The sequence below is a fragment of the Temnothorax americanus genome, unplaced genomic scaffold (assembly GCF_048541705.1).
Source record: "Temnothorax americanus isolate GAGA-0224 unplaced genomic scaffold, ASM4854170v1 Scaffold20, whole genome shotgun sequence".
In the NCBI taxonomy this organism is placed as follows: domain Eukaryota; kingdom Metazoa; phylum Arthropoda; class Insecta; order Hymenoptera; family Formicidae; genus Temnothorax; species Temnothorax americanus.
This window is the reverse complement of record NW_027509339.1, coordinates 2,011,727-2,030,927: the sequence shown is the minus strand read 5'-3', so window position 1 is coordinate 2,030,927 and position 19,201 is coordinate 2,011,727. Positions and strand designations below refer to the sequence as shown.

Below are 19,201 nucleotides of genomic sequence, written 5' to 3'. Positions count from 1 at the left end.
CGACACTCTCTTATTAATTATTATCGATAACATATTTCACCGATACCGTTTCACAAACATATATCGTGTACCATGAGAATAATCGAACTATCGCGTCGTTGATAACACAATCGTTACGCGATACTATTGATGTGAAGAACAGATTGTTTATGATGTAATATCCTATCTGATATACACATCTGTGTTTATAATCGATAATTCAAACATGAATGTATAAAACATTTCTTCATAATCATTACATAAACATTTACTCTGCTCATTTAATTCTTTCAAATCAGAAACGAGTTTTATACATCGCGAGAGAAAAACATAACTGGACATACGCAAGGAAAATAAAATCGATAACTAAATTTTAATGTATTTCGCGCGACGTATATACCATATGCTTGGCAACACCCGGCGATATTTATAGCTACAATAACTCATCATCGTAATATTTAAGTTAAGATAATAGATCGTCGGTTAAATACGATTAAGGTATTTTCTCGGTTTTTTTCACAGCGAGATACCCGCGCGAGCGAGTTATAGCGAACGCGCCGCGCGTTCTTTCGCCTCTGATGTTTACTTCATTTTTATTCATACGACCCGAGCGTGGTCCGTCGAGGGAACGACGGACGTACGACCAGGCACTAGGCAGGCCGAGGCGAGCGAGAATCGTTGGCGCATACGCATGGTGCGCACGGGTCACTCGAGACGAGAGCCCCGAGAGCCGAGAGCCGAGAGCCAGCGAGAGACAGCCTGTGCGAGAGAGCCGTTTATCGCTCGAGCGATAACTCGGCGAGTTCGCCGCCAGGCGGCGCTCCGCTCGGCCGCAGCGCCTCGCTCGACGCTCCCATTAGCTGACGCGCGGTCACGTGGCACGACCGCGGGAGGCGCTCACAGCGCCAAGCGCATTTGGCGGGCTCGTCGCGTTTAGACGGCGTCGTTCGTGGCTGCTCGTAAGTCTTTCGTGCTGTGCGAAGTGCCGAATATCCACGTCGCGCAATGGTGAGTATCCGCGAGTTTTTGACGCGCACGACGGCCATCCGCGGCGGCCCGCGGCGCCCCCGCGCGCCGCGGACCCTCCTCCGTCCCCTGGCGGAGTTTCGCGGCTGGATCTCGCGAATTAACCGTGATTTTCGTGTCCGAAACAGGCTGGCGGTAAGGCGGGCAAGGACTCCGGCAAGGCGAAGGCGAAGGCGGTCTCGCGTTCGGCTAGGGCCGGCCTGCAGGTGAGTCGAGCCGACGTCCAACGACGGCTAACGTAACGACCCGTCGCGGCGCGGGGGATCGATTGGCGAACGGAGGCACGCGGATTTCCCCCGGTGCGGCACGGCATACGCGCGACACGTCCCGGCCGCGGCACCGCGTCCGCGTTTCTTCCTCCCCGTGCGCTTCGTCGCCGCGGCGGCTTTGCAGGTTAAATCATCATGGTTGGCGCGAAAACCCCGGCCGACTCTCGGCGGCTCCCCGGCCGCCCGGACGCGCCGCGCGGACGCGACGCGGTGCCCCGTTTCTCGCTCTACCCGCGCCGCGCCGAACCTTCGAGAAACGGCCGTGCGGAACGATTTACTTTTCGAATTGCTCGCGTGCGGTCCGCGGACCGTTTTCAAACGCGGCCGACCGACCGGCTCTCTCTCTCTCTCTCTCTCGCCCTTTTCCCTCCGCCGCCCGGGAATAGATCGTTTCGGCGCGATTATTCGACCCCGCGCGGCGACCTCGGCGATCCGCCCGTAAATCTTCCGATCGGCTTTCGCTGCGGAACTCGGGGAACTTCAGCGCGGACGAGCGTCGCAACTGGCCAACGCCGGTCGAAGGCGTCGACGCGTCGTTTCTGTTCGCGGCCCGCGCCCGCGGCTCTCGCCGTTTGTTGTTTTCCGTTCTCCCCGGGCGATCGCCGCGACCGACGCCGAGGCCCGAGCGGCGGCCGGCTTGTTGTTGTTTTTTTTCTTTTTTTTTATCGTATTTACGTTCGTCGCGACAGCGAATATTTATCGATCGCGCACGTGTAATCGCGCTTTATCCGTCGACTTAGCCCCTCCCCCTCTCTCTCTCTATCTCCTTGTCGTGCCCCTAAGGACACGGGGTGATTCCGCATCGGAACGGCCGATCGAACCGACGACGGGGCGCGAGAATCGCAAATTCGAAACGCGGACACGTTTTCCTCGATCGCGGCGCGTCGTTCGTTTTACAATAGTCCGTATCGGATAACTAATTAACGCAAAAGGCGTCGTTTTCCAGAGAGACCATCGCTCGGAGTAAATTTTATCTGCCTGTGACAGCGCGCGTGGAATACATCCCACTCGACGCTGTGTGCAATTTTCGCTAACGCAATTTGACGATCCGTGTAACAAAATTCCGTCCAACAAAACCGATGTTGCGTAATGCGCGACGGAAATAAACAGGATGTCCAGCGAGAATTTTTTTTTTTTTTTTTTGAAACTTATCTCTACAGGTCCAAATATATGCTTCGATTTGTTACGACTGTAAACTATTAAATAAGTCGATAATTAAACAGTGTCTTATTACCGTTCAAGTGGATTAAAATGGAAGCACCGCGGCGGTGCTTTTTAAATTAAACATTCTGTTTAAACGTTTCGAGTATCGACGAAAAAAAAAGAGAGAAGTGAATAAAAATAACGTGTCCGCGAGATCAAGCCAGTGCCGGTTGTCCGTTATTTATTTAAAAAGTTCCTAGCCCGTGTGTGTGTGTGTGTGTGTGTGTGTGTGTGTGTGTGTGTGTGTGTGTGTGTGTGTGTGTGTGTGTGTGTGTGTGTGTATTCGATACGTTATCGACGGCGGTGTCGCGTGTTTCCACGATCGCGATTAGAATTCTCAATTGTGAGATCACCGGAGATCACGCGCGGCCTCTTGTTTAAATGTTTAACCGAACCGTCCCGTCCAGGTAGCATTAATGTCTAAAAGACATCATAAACGTGTCTTTAAGATGCCAAGAAATCTTAAAGATGTCTTTACGATGTCTTTTAGACATTAATTGCTACCTGGGCGGGTGTCACGCCGATGAGCAGAAGCCGCGTGTATCCGTGTATAACGTTGAATGCGAGATCGGGGTCTCCTTTGTTTACAAGGAGACCGACGCGACGCGACGCGACGTATATACGTGGGCTACAAGCCGATTTAGCGGAAACGCGAACGACGACGGACGCGGACGCGGTGGGCAGAATACGCCACCGCTCGAGTCGATGTTCCGGCGCGATAATTTCGTCGCCCAGTAACATTTGGCGAATATTGCTTCCGATATGTCGCGCGTTTTTCGGATAGAGATTATTACAGCCGTGCCTCGCTCCGCGAGACGACGACGACGACGACGCTTCGCGGGCGGGAACTCGCGAGGCGAATTATACTTTTGTCGTACTTTGGATTGCGTGCAGATCGCGCAAAAATTAAACAAGTATTCAACAAGTCTCGATCGATAGCCGGATATTACCCGGCTGCTTACGACTCGTCGAATGGTGCTTCTTGTGAAAATTAAAGTTCCAGCAAATTGGTGGACGAATTGTTCGTTAAATCGTTAATCTTATCTTTGAGTTAAATAAACGTTTGAAGAAAAAAAAAAACGCGGGTGTCCCCGATAAACGCCGAAGCTGCGTTCTGTGATAAATGTGCGCGAGATTCGCGAGGTTTCTCGAGTCAGGTGCGGTTTAAAATTTTCCCGACAACCCGACGGTACACAAAATTCTCGTTGTTACGGCAGCCCCAGTCTCCCTCTGGAAACGCGACGTTTCGACGTGTCGATCGCGAGCCCGGTATCAGCGGTGACAAAATTATTGTGCAACAATATCGACCGCGCTTCAGAGAGAGAGAGAGAGAGAGAGAGAGAGAGAGAGAGAGAGAGAGAGAGAGAGAGAGAGAGAGAGAGAGAGAGAGGCGGGGAAGGGGGAGAGGGGGACCAGCCACTTACGCGATCGGCATGGGAGAATCTTCGAGCGAGAATTTTAGAGCAGCGGACGGGATACGCTTTAGAGCGAGGTTCTCAAACGCGTCTCGGGGCGTGCGTCGGATGACGAAACTTCGTGCCAAAAGCTGGAGAGGCGACGGGAGTGCGAGAGAAAGAGAGAGAGAGATAGATAGATAGAGGAGCGGCGGGGAGAAGGAGAGAGCGAGAGAGAGAGAGAGAGACGGAGAGAAAGAGCGAGCCAAATCGTCCCGCTCGATATTCGTATAGCACGAGAACGGGACGAGGCCTGATATTCGCGCGGGTTCCGCGAACAGAGCCGAGAGAAGAGCGGGAATTTTCCTCTCTCTTTCTCTCGCTCTCGTGAAGGAGGGGAGAGAAAGAGAGAAAGAAATAGCGTTCCCTGCAGCGGAACGACGCGGAATGCCGAAATGACGAGGCGGAATGTGCCCGGGACGTTCCGGGCGAGAACGAACGAACGAACAAACGTTGACTTCCCGGCGACGAGACGGCCGCGGAGGAGGAAACCCGGGGCTCGTCCCGTCCGCGTTGCGGAACGCGTCGCGGAAATCCGTGCCGTCGCCTTATCGCTCGATATTCAGCCTCGGCTGAGAGAGAGAGAGAGAGAGAGAGAAGCTACCGACGGCGGCGGCCGGATGTCGCGCGGACGGATAGTAGACGCGAGCCGACCCCGTCCGGAAAACGTTCGGCCGTTACTGGCGCAGAGGTTCCGGCAGAAGTCACTAGACGTGTCCTCAGTGGCGGATTAAGACCCCCCAGGCGCGAAGAAAAATTTCGGAATCGATATCGTTATTGATAAATTAAATTTTTGTTCGTGTCATTCCGTTATACTAATTATAACGCAAATGCAACGCACCTCGCAAAATAGCGTATAAATTATTAACTAATGTATACCTTGCCGACTAATATCGCGTTAGTTTCATCGCCGGTCAGTTACTGCTTATTGTCATGATCACTGATATCGATTCCGCTTGTGTCAAAGATTGTATAAGATACACGATCTTCAAGTGATATGAATTTTCAGCGAGAAATAAACTATAGATTTAAGACTGCCGTATTTTGTGAGGATTTAATACATTGATTTTTAATTTTGACACTTTGTTTAGTATTTTCAATTATTATTATTTTTTTTTATTAGTATAACTTTTGGAGTAAATTTTGTTTGTGGAGCCTCACGCGCCCGTGGAGAAATCGCCCCTGAAACGCATTGAATCCGCCGAGAACATTATTGGCGCTATGAGCGGCTACGTTCAGATCAAACGTCATTTTACGTAGTTTTATCCGTCTTCGTTCGCTAGGTATATACAGGGTGTTTCTTAACACGTGACGAGTCGATTATCTGGCTTTACCAGGAACTGTTTAAAATAATTATTAACTCTTGAACGCATTTCCAAATGTAGCTCACACGTCGCAAGTTGCTCGTGCTTCGTGTCTTGACTCGAAATCTTCCGAACAAAAACAGAAAATTTTGAAAGTTCGGAGCTTACAAATTAATGAGCTTTACGTAAATTTTTCTATCGTTTCTATCTAATTAATATATTTTAAATATTTTTTTCGTCCAATATATGTTTTGCTTAATAACGACGTTTAGTTTTCTCACTGATTATTTTTATCAGATTTATCGTTCGGTGTGATAAACGATATATTTATAACGTTATTCTTTGCTTATAACGCTTTACTTATTTCACTTGTTATTTTTTTTGGGGGGGGGGGGAGAAAACATTCTTCGTGCATTCTTACATGTTTCTCTCTCGCGTCTTGCCTAGTAAAGTTATATTCTCTTTCGGAGATCCCTGCAAGCTTTGAGCAATATTGTTCAACAATATTTCAGCATAAATAAATCTAGGCGCAAAAAAAGTATAAATTTGTGAAGGTATAAACTTAGTATTAATTTTTTTAAATATTCCCTCTTATATCTTCACACCGGGGATATCATCTTTGATATAATAATGTAATAAGTAGCAAAATAAAATTTTGCGGCGCAACTTAGGGCGTCCGAATTAGACACAATATTCGGTCTCGTTTCAAAAGTCGAGTGTACCTCGTGTATATATTTTTGACAACGTACGCGAGAAGTGGAGAGGGGAGAGATGTCGGTAATGACGTTTATTAAGTTTTACCATAATTATACGTGGTGGTCGAACGGTCGTTTCCTTTTTCGCTCTGAAACCTAAAGTCCAAGTGCGGGACCGAGAGAGAGAGAAAGAGAGAGAGACAGAGAGAGCTGTTTATATCACTACACACGTATTACATACATTTCTGCGTAACAGTGACGTCGGTGTCTTTCAACGCGTAAGGAACATATACCGGGTGTTGGGCCACGAGGCTCGCAGCACTCTCGTCAACCTCGTCGAAATTCGCGTTCCGGGGTCAAAGAAAACGCGGGCTAATGCGACCGATTCATTGCAGTTCCCCGTAGGCAGAATTCACAGGCATTTGAAAAATAGAACCACGAGTCATGGTCGGGTAGGCGCTACTGCGGCGGTGTACAGCGCGGCCATTTTGGAATACCTTACGGCCGAGGTAAGTGAGCATATATGTGTATGCGTGAGAGGGAGAGAGAGAGAGAGAGCAAGCGCGAGCGAAAGAGAGAATACGAGAGATATTGCAACTGATATTGTAACCGAGACCGAAATCGAGACTCCGCTAAGTTCGGAGTAAATACCTCGCAAGATCGAGAATTTCGTTTACGAACAATAATTCGACAATTGTCGAATGTTATCAGAATATTTAAGACGAAAGGAGATCTATAAATATCTATAATTATCTATAATTATCTGTAGATAGATAAGAATGATTCGAGCTAAAAATACGTAGAAAGAATAGTAAATATTACAAATGATACCGACGAAATAGACGAGATTACTTATTTGTGAGGATAGGATCGAAGTTAAAATTGAGGGAAACATTAATGTATCGCAATGCTTTTCTCATTGTTAATACTTAGTGCGTTTGTAAAGAATCATCAGGAAATGTAGTTAATCTTTGAATTAATCTTCAAAATCGTTCAATTATAATTTAACTATAATTTAACTATTATTATACTTACAATTAAAAACGATACAATTTGACATAAATTTAGACTAACAGCACAATTACATTGCACGAGCGCCGTTAGGTGGACAAGGGGGACGAGTCCCCCCCCCCCAATAGATGCAAATACCTATATGATAATTTCGAATAAATTAAAATAATGTTTACTCGCGTAACCTGAAAACCCTAATAAGTTGAACTTTAAACTGCACTCTTTTTATTTCTTATTTATGTTGTTTCTTGTTTTTTTTTTGTTTTTTTGTTTTAGTTTCTAAAGCTTTCCCTCAAGTTTATAGCTAACGGCGCCAGTGTACATTGCTTATAATGTAAATACACAATTAAATAATTAAATATTGATATCAAATAATGTTCTCGTCGATGCAAACTCAGGAAGAGGAACACGAAGAAAGAGCGGACATCGAATAGAGGTGGAGAGGGGGAGAAAGAATTAAATTACAGGCAGAGAACAGTCATTATAATCCCGGCGAATACGATAGCGTCTCAGTTTCTAAAAAAACATGGTTGTCTTTCCCGCTTTTATTTTTGAGTTTTAAATGCGTTTTAAATTGATTAAATATTAAAGAAGATATACAGGGTGATCCATTTTAAGTGCCCATCTCAAATATTTCTTGAACTATACATTTTAAAGAAAAATAAAAAATGGGTCACCCTGTATATTTATTGAAATTAAAATTGCAAGAAATTCCTCAATTGACGAATAATCACTTTTATGTAGCTTATTACTTCCGTTATTTGTGTAATTAAATTATTACCGATGTACTTTATTTTGTTTCAAATGGTTCATTAAACGATTGTGCTCTCTTTTTGCTCAGGTATTGGAGTTGGCGGGAAATGCATCGAAGGATCTGAAAGTCAAACGTATTACACCTAGACATTTGCAACTCGCTATACGTGGTGACGAAGAATTAGATAGTCTCATTAAGGCAACAATTGCAGGAGGAGGTACGTTTCTTCTCATAAATTTTTTATAACTTGTATAATTATACATCGTTAATACAATTTATAATTAATATAATTATACATCAATAAATGCAATTAATACAATTATACATCATTAGTATAATTTAATCGTTCTAAACAATTTATAATTTTGAAAATTATTATTTTTTTTTGGAATGAATTTTGTACGTAGCAGTATATTCAGAGTTTCTGTACATAGAGTTTATCGCTAATGATATTTTCTTTTTGTACAACTTATTACGAATGAGAATACGAGAAAGAAATTATACATATATGTCATTGTTTGATTGCAGGTGTTATTCCACATATCCACAAATCACTTATTGGCAAGAAGGGTTCGCAGAAGCCAGCATAATTTAGCGATAATTGACATTGAACATTTCAAGATTCGTGGGCAAACGGGAGGAGGAGTTGGTTCAGTGCTTGTTGCAACAAAGTGTACCTAGGTTACTAAATCGATGGCGAAACTGGCGTGATATATACATAGATATATATATATATATATATAGATAATAAAACAGTATATATTGAGATATAATTTAATATAGATAAAGAAAATGAGAGTTAAAGAAAAGACAAATGTTCATTGACAATTGACAAACGGACAAGACAGGGAGAGAGAAAGAGAGAGGATTCTAGGCCGAGTGTAGGAAATTTTTTTTGTGTGTTGCGAGCGATGCGTTGTAGCATGGCTCGAGATGATGGCAGTCTTTGGTACAGTTTGCAATTTTTGAACATTGCGGTAACATCAGAGGACGTGTGAGAAAGTCTGTTTAATTACCACGTTTAATTATTTACCATTATGAACGAAACTCGATTACTTTATCAAACCGCCATCGTTAATTTTATCTCATTTTCGCCTTTGACTCGCGTCATGTGCCAGTGAAGGAAGTTTTTTGCTCCCAAGTAGTAACGCTCTCATTTCACAATCTCGTACACATTAATTGTGCAGTTCAGTTAATTATTTCAGATGAATTTTAGTGTGTTTAGATTTATTACATATATACATTTATGTCAGTGGAATTATAATACATGGATTATAAACGGTAAAGATTTTTTTTCGTCGAATTCATCACGACAAAAGAGAAGGAGAAGAAACAGCGGACATTTATACGCATAACTTCCAATATAATTTTGGAATCCAATAACTCCACTTGGCCAAATTCGTATAAAAGTACATACTAAAGTTTTGATCTGCTACTTAGATATTAAATCGTCTCTCGTTGCACGTTCGCCAGTTTACAAGTTTCTTGCGCTTTCCTCCTGTTAGAATCACGATGATTTATTACATAGGGTCCCGATAATAAATAGCAACGATTTCAAAGTTTGAAAGTTTAACTTTGTGACTCGATTGTACATAGTGTTTTTTAATTGCATACATAAAACTCGTGTAACATATACGTGAATATTGAGTTTTGTGAGCTTCCGAAATTAAATGAGCCTTTTATCTCAAGAACCAGATTGTGGAATGTTCAGTTTTATTAACAAAATTTTCTAGATATCGCGATAGATATTGCTATTCTGGAATAACGAAGGCTGAATTCGTTTCTTGTAAAATAATCTGAAATAGATGTAGTAACGATTCGACCGAATAATCCGAAGATTTATTTGCACATGTAAGAACGTGCCGATTTTTATTTCCGCTCCAAACATTTTTCTTTCTTATTTTAATAATATTTGTCAGTTAATCCTACGATTTAGCATAATTTTTATTGTACCTACACGGTTTCGCACCATATGTAAAACGTTCATTTTCATAATAAAAGATAAATTTTATTAAACTTTGCACACAAATCATAAATTACTATGATACTTTATACAAGCTCTTTAATTTAGAAAAAATTTTGTATTCTATTCTTTAGGAAAGGAAGCTATACTTATATTTTCACAAGCAATATTATATCGTTGAAAGACTGAACTCGTCTTTTTTATCGCGAGTATTTATACACCTATCTCAAAATAAAAAATAATGGAGAGAGATAAAGTAGGTGATTCTTTTGTGTGGGATATGTACATCGACTCTATAAATAAGCTTCGATTTCACTCCGTCATGATGGCATCAGGTATCGTCCGGATATCGAAATTATGTAGATGCATAATGCATACTTAGATGCCTGCGTTGCGGAGTAACAACGACGGCCCTGAATCCTGTGCAAGCTGGCGCGCGGCGCGCCCGTGCGGTGGCGCCGTTTGGCGAGCGACGCGTGAAGCTAACACGCTCTCCCCCTCCCCTCCCCCGGCGACCGTCGTCGAGCTGGTCGCGCCGGGCGCGATATAGCTGCGCGGGAGGCCAGAGGGGAAGGAGTGCCCGCGCCATTGGCGAGCGCGAGCGAAACGGAGCGAGGGTTTTCGGAGCTGCCCCCCACTCCCGCGACGGTGCGGCGCTTGGTGTAGTGAAGTCGCAGTCGCCTTTCACGGGTACGGTCGGGTTGGTCGGTCGGTCGTTCGTTCGGTCGGTCGGTCGCCCGAGCGGGGCTTGGAGCAGCGTATACACACGCTCGCGATCGTGCTTGTCGTCGGGGTCGTTCCGGGAATTACGCCGTCGTCGCACCGGGGAACAGCAAGTCCTTCGGTAAGGGCCGGCTGCGACACGCGCGCAGGCAGACGCGTACCTTCGCTGCCCCCGCGATCCGGGCGCGCACTCGGCTCTCGGCTCGCGGTGACAGGTCGCGTGGGACAGGAGCGAGTGTGTATCTCCCGGCAGGACGCGTGTCCTTCCATATTTTATAGAGAGAGAGAGAGAGAGAGAGATCCCATCGAGAAAGGTGCGTGCGTGCGTGCGCGCGCGCGCGTGCGTCTCTCGTTGCTACTTGTTTTAAAAACGCGCACCGCCCTGAAGGTTGCCGCGTCCATCCGATCTACCTCGCTGTCGCGTGAAGTTGACGCCGGTATGCACGTCGTCATCTGCATCTGAATTGAATGCGCGCGCGAGTTCGTGATCGGTTTTCCCCCCTGCTGACGATCCTCTCCTGCTCGCGATCAGTGCCAGCCTGCCAGCCGCGTGCGGAATTCGCATCCGAGAGTTCAAGGAAAGAGCGCGGTCCGCGGAGCCGTCTCTCCTCTCCTTTCCTTTCCCGCTCGCTTCGCTCGACGTCGCGTCGTTCCGTGTTGTTTCGGACAGGGCGAACAAAATCATCCGCTCGAGCCGGTCTTCGTTTGCGTGACGTTGTTCGGGTGATTCGCTCGCTATTTTGAAGGCGCGTTGTAACAATTTTTGAATAGTCCTCATATCAGGTAATTCTCTTCATTTCCTCCATGCTTATACATTGAGGATGCACGTATGTCGATGTTGACGCTTGATGCTTGAGATTGATGAACGTGAAAAGCTGAAAAATATGATTCAAATTGTATCTATTACATATTTTTTATATTATATAATTAATATCTAATTGATTTTATATATATACAATTGTTCAATATCTCTCCAACACATCGTGAATTATTTTTTAATCTGCGACGAGGACATTCGTCGGAAAATAGAGAAATATTTAGGGTATTATTTGACAGAAAGGGCAGCTATTTCTCTGATTGTCGTTTTCAACTTAATTTTTTAAATCTAACAGTGTAAATGTTAAAAGAATTCTTTCGTTGACTGCACGTTGACGACGTGATCATTTATTATAACAATTGGAAAGGATATTAAACAACATTTATTGAATTTAGCGAACGCGAAATGTTACAGAATGTCGATGAAGCTCTTTCTCTTTATATCGGATTCGATCGATAAATATTTTACGCTACGTCGTGGCGAAATCTGCTTTTCGTCGTATCGAACGATATTCATTTTCATATTTTTCCGAAAGTAACTTGGGGGTAATATTTGATATTCGTTATTTTAGTTACTATAAAGTGATTTTGATGTCTATATAACGAATCAGTTTATCCGTGTAGTCGAGTAAATTCCAGCCAATTACGCCTACATACTCGAACGATTAATCATTAATTACTCCGAGCCGGTAAAGATTAACGAACGCGTATGCGTGCAATTATGGTCGCGTCCGGGCAAATGGAGGGTAGGTAATTGCAAACGCCTAAATACCTTCGCAAGTAACGAAGTTGAGTAAATCAAAGATACCGAGTCTTCGCTTAATTGACTCGATCTTTTACGAATGTAATCGAAAGCGAGGAACTCGATCAAAGCGTAATTTCTTCGGTTCCTTAGTCGAGCGCCGCATCACCTTCGGGCGCGTGTCTAACGTATCATACAAATTGCGCTTTTTTCATCTAGATTAGAGACACGGTTGGAGAAACAGACAAACGAATTGATATAGATATATTTTACGCGGAGAAAGGAGGAAAGAGAGAAGGCGAAAGAAGGAGAAAGACGCGAGACGCGACGTCGCGTTTGCGAGGCGAGCGCGAGTTTGGGTTTGAATTCCGTGAACTCTTCGCGCGCGCCGCCGCGGCTAACTTCCGATCGCTCGAACGAGATTCGTCGCGCTCGGACGTCGCGGAGTCGCGACGTGACGCTCGGAATAAAATTGCTCGAAAACGGAGCCCGCTCGAGAGAGAAACGTCACCTCTTCTGCTTCTTCGAAGGCTGGTGTGCGCGTCGCCGTCGCCGTCGCCTGGCATGGAGTAATCTGCTCGCCGCCGTGAGTCTTCCCACGCAGCACGACCGGCCTAGGATTCTTCGAGGATGACGGGCAGACACGCGGAACGAGCCGTCGCCGCTCGGTGAGTCCCTTATTCGCCCTTTCGCGTATCTTATAGCGGCCGCGTTTTACATGCGATGCACGCTGAACGTGATCCGAACGTGTGGTCTATCCGTTTTAGCCGCGCGCTCTTACATTTTTTGCATTGGAATTAGAAAAGCCGGGTTTGGTTCTTGAGAGTGAAAGAGAATGGTGGAAAAAGCAACCCAAACGGATCTACAGAGAGATGTTAGATAGAGGATACGAAGGGAACGCGAAAGAAAAAAAGGGGGCGGGGTAGCTGAACTATTAATTTCAAATTTGCTTCCTCTTTCACTTTTGTGATTACCTTGATATGAAAGAAAATACGTTGGCATGCTCGATCAATGCAATTGCACTCTAATGATAATTGGCGTGAGAAATCGTTCCTTCTTCTTTCTCGAAAAAGTGTCTGAATTAGCATTTTGCTTAAAATATCTCAAAATTATATACTTTTTTATAGATTCAAATATTATTTTGAGAATATATCTTTTCCGTGTGTTTGCGTACAAAACTGGAGCTAGAATGACCCAAGGCGGATATTTTTGGCGGATCTAAATTACAGATTTATTTTAAGTCGTTAAATGTAGTATTGAATTTTAAGTTATAAATCATAGTATCGAAAGCTTCTATAGTATCAAAGATTAAAGTATTAAAATTAATAGCTTGCGAATTATTAACCGTTGAAAATGGGGTTTTTCTCTCAGTGAGCTATATTTTACAGATTTAAATAGATAAAGATTTTTCCTTTATTTAGTTTCATCAAATGGATTTTGCTTTATTAAATAAAGAAGCGGCTACATATTAAAATTTTTAGATATATTTCTAGTCTCTCAAATGCAGTGGGTTTTGCATTGAACTGTGCTTTACATCCATGTTAATTAATCTTCCTCATTGTGTGCCACCGGTTTCCGATTCGTATAACCTACATATTAATATTTATATACCATTTAATTTTGTGAACTGAAAAAAGAGGAAACATCCAACTGTAAAATATTGCATATATGTATGTATAAATGAATTTCTGCACCGACACAAAGCTGAGCTACATGAAAAAAAAAAAAAAAAACAATTTCCCCATTCGAGTGTTCCCATACGTAAAATAATAAATAATTGATATACACATTCGAATAACTTTTAAGCGTTAACAATAATGATTGTTAAATAATATCTGGAATGTTACTAGCGCGAATATCATAAATCCGATATCCTATTTTAGTTTTAACGATATAAATTGTTTTACGAGCAGCATAATATAATTATAGCGTAACGCCGTACATTTTATAATTATTTTTATCCGTAATGGCCCGTTTTATCGGAATTTTTTTCCCATCGCCAGTTTTATCACTGGCAAATTCAAAAGATCTCGCTGCTGTGATATTACGCGTGCAATTTTCCTTTTTGCGGCGCCGAGTCTTATTCAAACTAATCTTGTGAAAGACCATCTTTTGAAAATGCGCACCACTCGACAGAATCCTATTTACACAGGCACACCACGGGGCGCTGTAATATCGTTAATGCAAACTTTCACCGGTCACGAACGCCTTACTCAATTCGGGCTTGTTTTCGCGCGCACGCGGATGTAACACTTCGCTGATGATGGGAGCAATTATGGAACTCGCGGTCTAAGTTCGCCTCGCGAGCGCAGTCGCGATAATGAACCGAGATCGCCGTGCGGTCTCTCGGTGCAACACCGTGTATATATGCTGCCGGCTGCCGTTTGGAGAGCATCGTGCGCGTTAACCCTTGAAATAATATAACGAGAAGCGGTATAAGAGGTATCCTCGTTCTCATAATTACTGTTTCGTTCTTCGCCGTGTCTAATGATTTGCATAATTGTTCCAATTTACGTCGGTTTTGTAAAAGTTTCCACGATATATCGCTAAAAAAAGCAGCAAGATTTTTCACGGTGCTTATACATCAGGTACAAGACGAGCGTTATTAAAGTAAATTTCAGAGAGGTTTTTTTCTACTTTATTCGAGGGCGCGTGTACACGATGAAAAACGAAATATTCCTCGCGATGTAAACTCGTTTAGCGCTTTAAAAGTTACCGTCGCATTTTAACGGAAATAAACAATCATGAGCGATTACCTCGTCGCGCGCGCGCAATAATTAGATAAAATATAATAACATCACGAGAATGCGTATATCGCTCGGTTGTTTTTTTGCGCACACACACACATTCGCGGATTTTATATTTTATATACGAAGGAGAAGCATTCAAATATTTACCCGGCCGTATTTCGGCGGTATGCTCTCGCCGAGGTAAAAGCAAAGTTATACAGAGTTATTGCAGCGGCGCGGCGCGGCCCGGCGCAATATTGTTTGCCGATCGCGTCCTCGTTTACCACCCATTGATTTTAAAACACGCGTAAACGGCGCCCCGTCGCCGGTGCCGGACCGATTTTTCGACCCTTGAGCAAGCGCGACCCTCGACCACTCGGCTCCGCGAGACAAACACGCTAAATCGACGATATATCGCTGTGTGTTTTTTTTTTAACTCTTGGTGCTTCGCGGTGTTTTGTGAATACTCCTTGAGCGTCCTACAAAAACTTCGTACTTGAAAAATCGATCTTGCCGTGTGATTTTAGTCGTTTCGACGAAAACGGCTTTTAAACAACTTTGCGAAGCAATCCTTCATCGATTATTCCTGTGTATCCGGGAGATTGATTTTCTCTATTCTTTCGCGAATAATTCCAAGGAAGTAGTTCTAAATGTACTAAATACCAAAATTACGTGATGCTTGTATAGGTTTTTAATAATTTCTATTAAGTGCAGCAATCTCTATCAATTTAAACGGACACGATATTTCTTGCTACACTTTGTTTCCTGCCATCTTTCTTTCATACGGAAGAGAATGGCATACGGAACTCCGCGTCGCGTAAAATTACCAGGATGCGGGACGGGTTAAGAAATTACACCATAGGCCTGCGAACGTTGTTGCTGGGTATTCCTTTTTCACGCGAGCGTGTCTGGCATAACAGTTGCGTCCTCTGCGAACGTGTGAAAGTTACCCGCGAATTAAAAACGAAACAAAGTCAGATGCGGGATCGCGCGTTATAGAAAACGTGCGGGCGAGCGAGCGAGCGAGCGGATTTGCTTTCGATATTCATCCGTCGCCATTGAGTTCTGAGGGAACGTGAGCATATCGTTTTATAAAGCCTTAGAAAACGACGGCTTTCCGAGAGAGATGCACCGGCGCGGCGCGGTGCATCCGCGAGGCAATAATCGTTCTCTGAGAAGGAGAAGAGTGCTTCAAGCGGAAAGTTCCCGGCACATTTTTCATTAAGCGCGCGAATCCTCGGATTTAATTGAAACCGAATATCACGACGGAGCTTGAAATTTCGTCCTTTTCGCGTTGCCTCTGCCTCTTTCTGTTCCCTCTTTTCCCTTGCAACGACGCAAGTTTTGGTCGAATAAATATATTCAAGGAATCTCGCAAATACACGAACTGCCGCTTAATTTGAATGTATAATATAGTTTTTTTTTTAATAAGCAGACAATGACGATATTTAAATGATTTAAAGACAATGTAATACATGAAAATTCTTATTGGTATAAGTATAAGTATAAGATGGCTTTATCTATTATATTATAAGTGCAGGCATTTCAAATAAATGTTTCAATGTCAATCCTCGAAATTTATGTAAAAGTCACATCTATTTACAATCGTGCAATTTATTACTATATGGATAATTATCAGTAAATAAGAATCGAAAAATTAAATTTTTCCGTCGTATTTTTTTCATATTCGTTATATTTGTACGATTTCGAATTTGCTTCGTCGCATCGGTCATTACGTGAGTCATTCGAGTCGAAACAATCTCGCGTTTCGCGACCGAGGGATCTCTGATTCGATCTCCGATCTATCTTTCATCGACTTGTAATACTGAAGCGAGCTGGTATATTCCGCGTAATCTGAATACCAGTACTCGCGGCACGCAAGGTCGGCCGATCGTCATCGAGGCGCTGGCGAACGCCGCGCGGTGAAAGTTCTATTCCGCGTGGAAGGGACCTCCTGGCCGCGTGTTCATGCAGGAACGAACACGGAATCGTTCTCGGAACGAAAGTCCCGGGTCTACAAGTCGACGGGAAACTTCGACCGTCGGTCGGCCGCGAAAGAGTTGCAAATGCTCGAAACACCGTGTTTTCGAATGCAAGTCATAAGAAGAGCTAACATGCGTCTTCAGAATATGTCGTTGTTAGAATAGATTTCAAGCTTTTGCCCGTCCTACGCAGTTTCTAATATGTTTCGAGATGAATTCGAAACGAGTAAAATATATGTTTAACTTATTGCTGTTGGAAATCGAATATGGCCGTAACAATGGCAATACCGGGTCTGATTGTGAGCCTGACTAAAAAGTAATGAAATACAGGTGGGATACAGGTCGTACGATTAAAACAGTTGAAACTCAAAGTGCAACGATATTGAATCGGTCTGAATGTGTGCTGCCGGTAAACATTCGCTATATTGAAAAAGCTCCATATTGCCGGTCACCATTATTTTGGTAATTTTTATGCGGCCTCGATCGTTAATTATAAATAGCATTAAAATCTAATTAGCGCACTCGTGATAAAGCTTTGCGAAATTGCGAAATATTAATTTTCTATTTGCAGCGGCTGATCACCGAATATTTTGAAGTGGGTCGAACATTTTATGCGGAAAACGGACGGATGATAAAAAACTTTTCAACATCAATTTAATGCGAATTTAATTTATGCGAAAGATCTCTTTGTTATTCTGAAATAAACTTCGCGGAAAATTATATATCTGCTCGAAACAGGTAGGACCGGTTTCCAAATTAAAATTGCAAAATTCTGTCGCGAGAAATGAGATTGTATGATTCGATTATGACGAGGTTTCTTGTATTTTCTATTGACGTATCTACCCCGTCGTCTATAGTCAATGCAAATGAGTTGCTGCAATTTTTGATTGTTCTATTTTGAATGCAAGCCTCGGGGCTGCTTATGAATTTGACCTCCCATATTCTGCGCGCCATTAAGACGTCTATCAATCTCCTATCTTTGTCAGACTAATCAAACAATACGTCGCTTTGATTGTATTGCTGAAATAGGCACTTGATTGTCGTGATTACGGAAGGGGGCTACACACACACAAACGAGCTCGCGTGCGATAGATATATCTCTCTCTTACAGATACCTTTTTGCGCTTTTAGAAACGCTTTAGAACTTATTAACATTATAAATTGAAACCAAACTTTTTTTTAATCTGCAATGTAAAAAATCTGTTGCTTGAATTTGAATCCCAGCTTTAGTTGAATCTACCATAAATGCACATTGATTATAAACAATTTTAATTATTAGTCGTAATTACATCTAACAAATGAGTACAATGTTTTTTGTGGAATTTCATATTGATCCGTAATTCACCGAGCAGAAACATTAAAGTATTAAACAGTTTCGAGCAACTGCTAAGTGAAGGGCTTCCCTCAAATTAAAGAAGCTCATAAATAATGCAATTAGTTATCATGCAATTTGAAGTGGTCTTTACGTTAATAGAATTTTAATTTCAAGCTTAGTTAAAAGCTTACTGAAACATTCACGTCTTAAATTTGAAAAATAATATGGTAATTCAAAGTTTGAAGTAATAAATCTCCACGATAGCGTGTCGTTAAAGAAAAGTTCTATATTTCACAAGAAATGATACCATTCCCTGTATATCACGTTCCGTCAATTCTATAAAAAATGTTATCGTTTTACCAGAACTCCAAAAACAACACTCCTTAATTTTTTGTAAATGTTAGGTATAAAACAATGGAGAACGAATGTTGATGAAATTTCGCAAAAGAGATTATCACGTCTCCTATTACGATCAAATTAAAGAATTCCGCTTGGGCGTTTTATATATGAGGCGCCTCGCGCCATTTCGGCTCTGCCGGAATGAAAAGGTTGCGAACTTGTAATCTCGTTAGAACGTAAAACTGGAAGTTTGCGACTTCATAAATTCAATCTCACACGTCCGTATATAGTCGTTATTAAATTAAGCGCGGTCGCGTTCCAGGTCTGTTCTATCGATATTAGCCTGAGCTTGAAATGGAATTAATGTGAAAATAATGCACAACGCATGAATTAGTATATGCGAGTGCGATATCTCGTAATTCATTTAGCTAATATTTTTATAAATTTATAGAAAGTATACACGCGTTACGTTTTTTCGCAGAGAAAGCTACTCGAAGAAATATCGATAAGTTTGGGTTTCTTGGAGAGAGAGATATATATAAATGCACTTGAGAATTATATATTTTAGCAGGGGTGTACAGAATTTCTTAGACCACGCGATGTTTTCTTTTAACAATATGTTCGATTAATTTGCCGAAGTTTTTTTTTTCCTAATCGAAAGTTTCGTAAAATATTTTTGTCATAAAATATCGATCATTATATCAAATATCGAACTTTCAAGTAAGGTTTTAGTTGAAGATTAACGAATGAACAATAAAAAGTTTACACTTGCGATTAAAAGAGAAAACATGTTTGATCTTTAAGTTTCCAAATAAATATCTTGAAGTTTCTAAATTTAGTGTTTGATTAGAGAGGTTCAATGTACTGCCGTGGCTATTTTGGACTAGACACGATCCT

At 42.6% G+C, this 19,201-nt stretch overlaps 2 protein-coding genes across 3 annotated transcripts in view; both read left to right on the top strand.

Annotated features, from left to right (window-relative positions):
* Positions 1-829: 829 nt before the first annotated feature.
* His2av (Histone H2A variant) lies at positions 830-8,461 on the top strand. The gene is made up of 5 exons (XM_077406036.1): positions 830-987; positions 1,134-1,211; positions 6,326-6,439; positions 7,783-7,912; positions 8,224-8,461. Exons 1-5 carry the CDS (start codon positions 985-987, stop codon positions 8,283-8,285), a joined length of 387 nt encoding a protein of 128 aa, XP_077262162.1. The 5' UTR covers positions 830-984; the 3' UTR covers positions 8,286-8,461.
* Positions 8,462-10,319: 1,858 nt separating this feature from the next.
* Positions 10,320-19,201, top strand: part of Cad87a (cadherin 87A) — a 200,361-nt gene continuing 191,479 nt past the window's right edge. Inside the window, exons 1-2 of one of the 2 annotated variants that reach the window (XM_077406008.1) lie at positions 10,320-10,502; positions 12,470-12,607. In XM_077406008.1, the coding sequence (XP_077262134.1) occupies positions 12,570-12,607 (38 nt within the window). In that variant the 5' untranslated portion in view covers positions 10,320-10,502; positions 12,470-12,569. Of the gene's footprint in view, positions 10,503-10,532; positions 10,696-12,469; positions 12,608-19,201 lie in introns of those variants that run through there. The other variant, XM_077406009.1, reaches the window with a different exon arrangement.

Coding starts and splice junctions, on each gene's coding strand:
- His2av (XM_077406036.1), top strand. Junction 1,212..6,325: donor CGGCTAGGGCCGGCCTGCAG/GTGAGTCGAGCC, acceptor GATTCATTGCAG/TTCCCCGTAGGCAGAATTCA. Junction 6,440..7,782: donor TGGAATACCTTACGGCCGAG/GTAAGTGAGCAT, acceptor CTTTTTGCTCAG/GTATTGGAGTTGGCGGGAAA.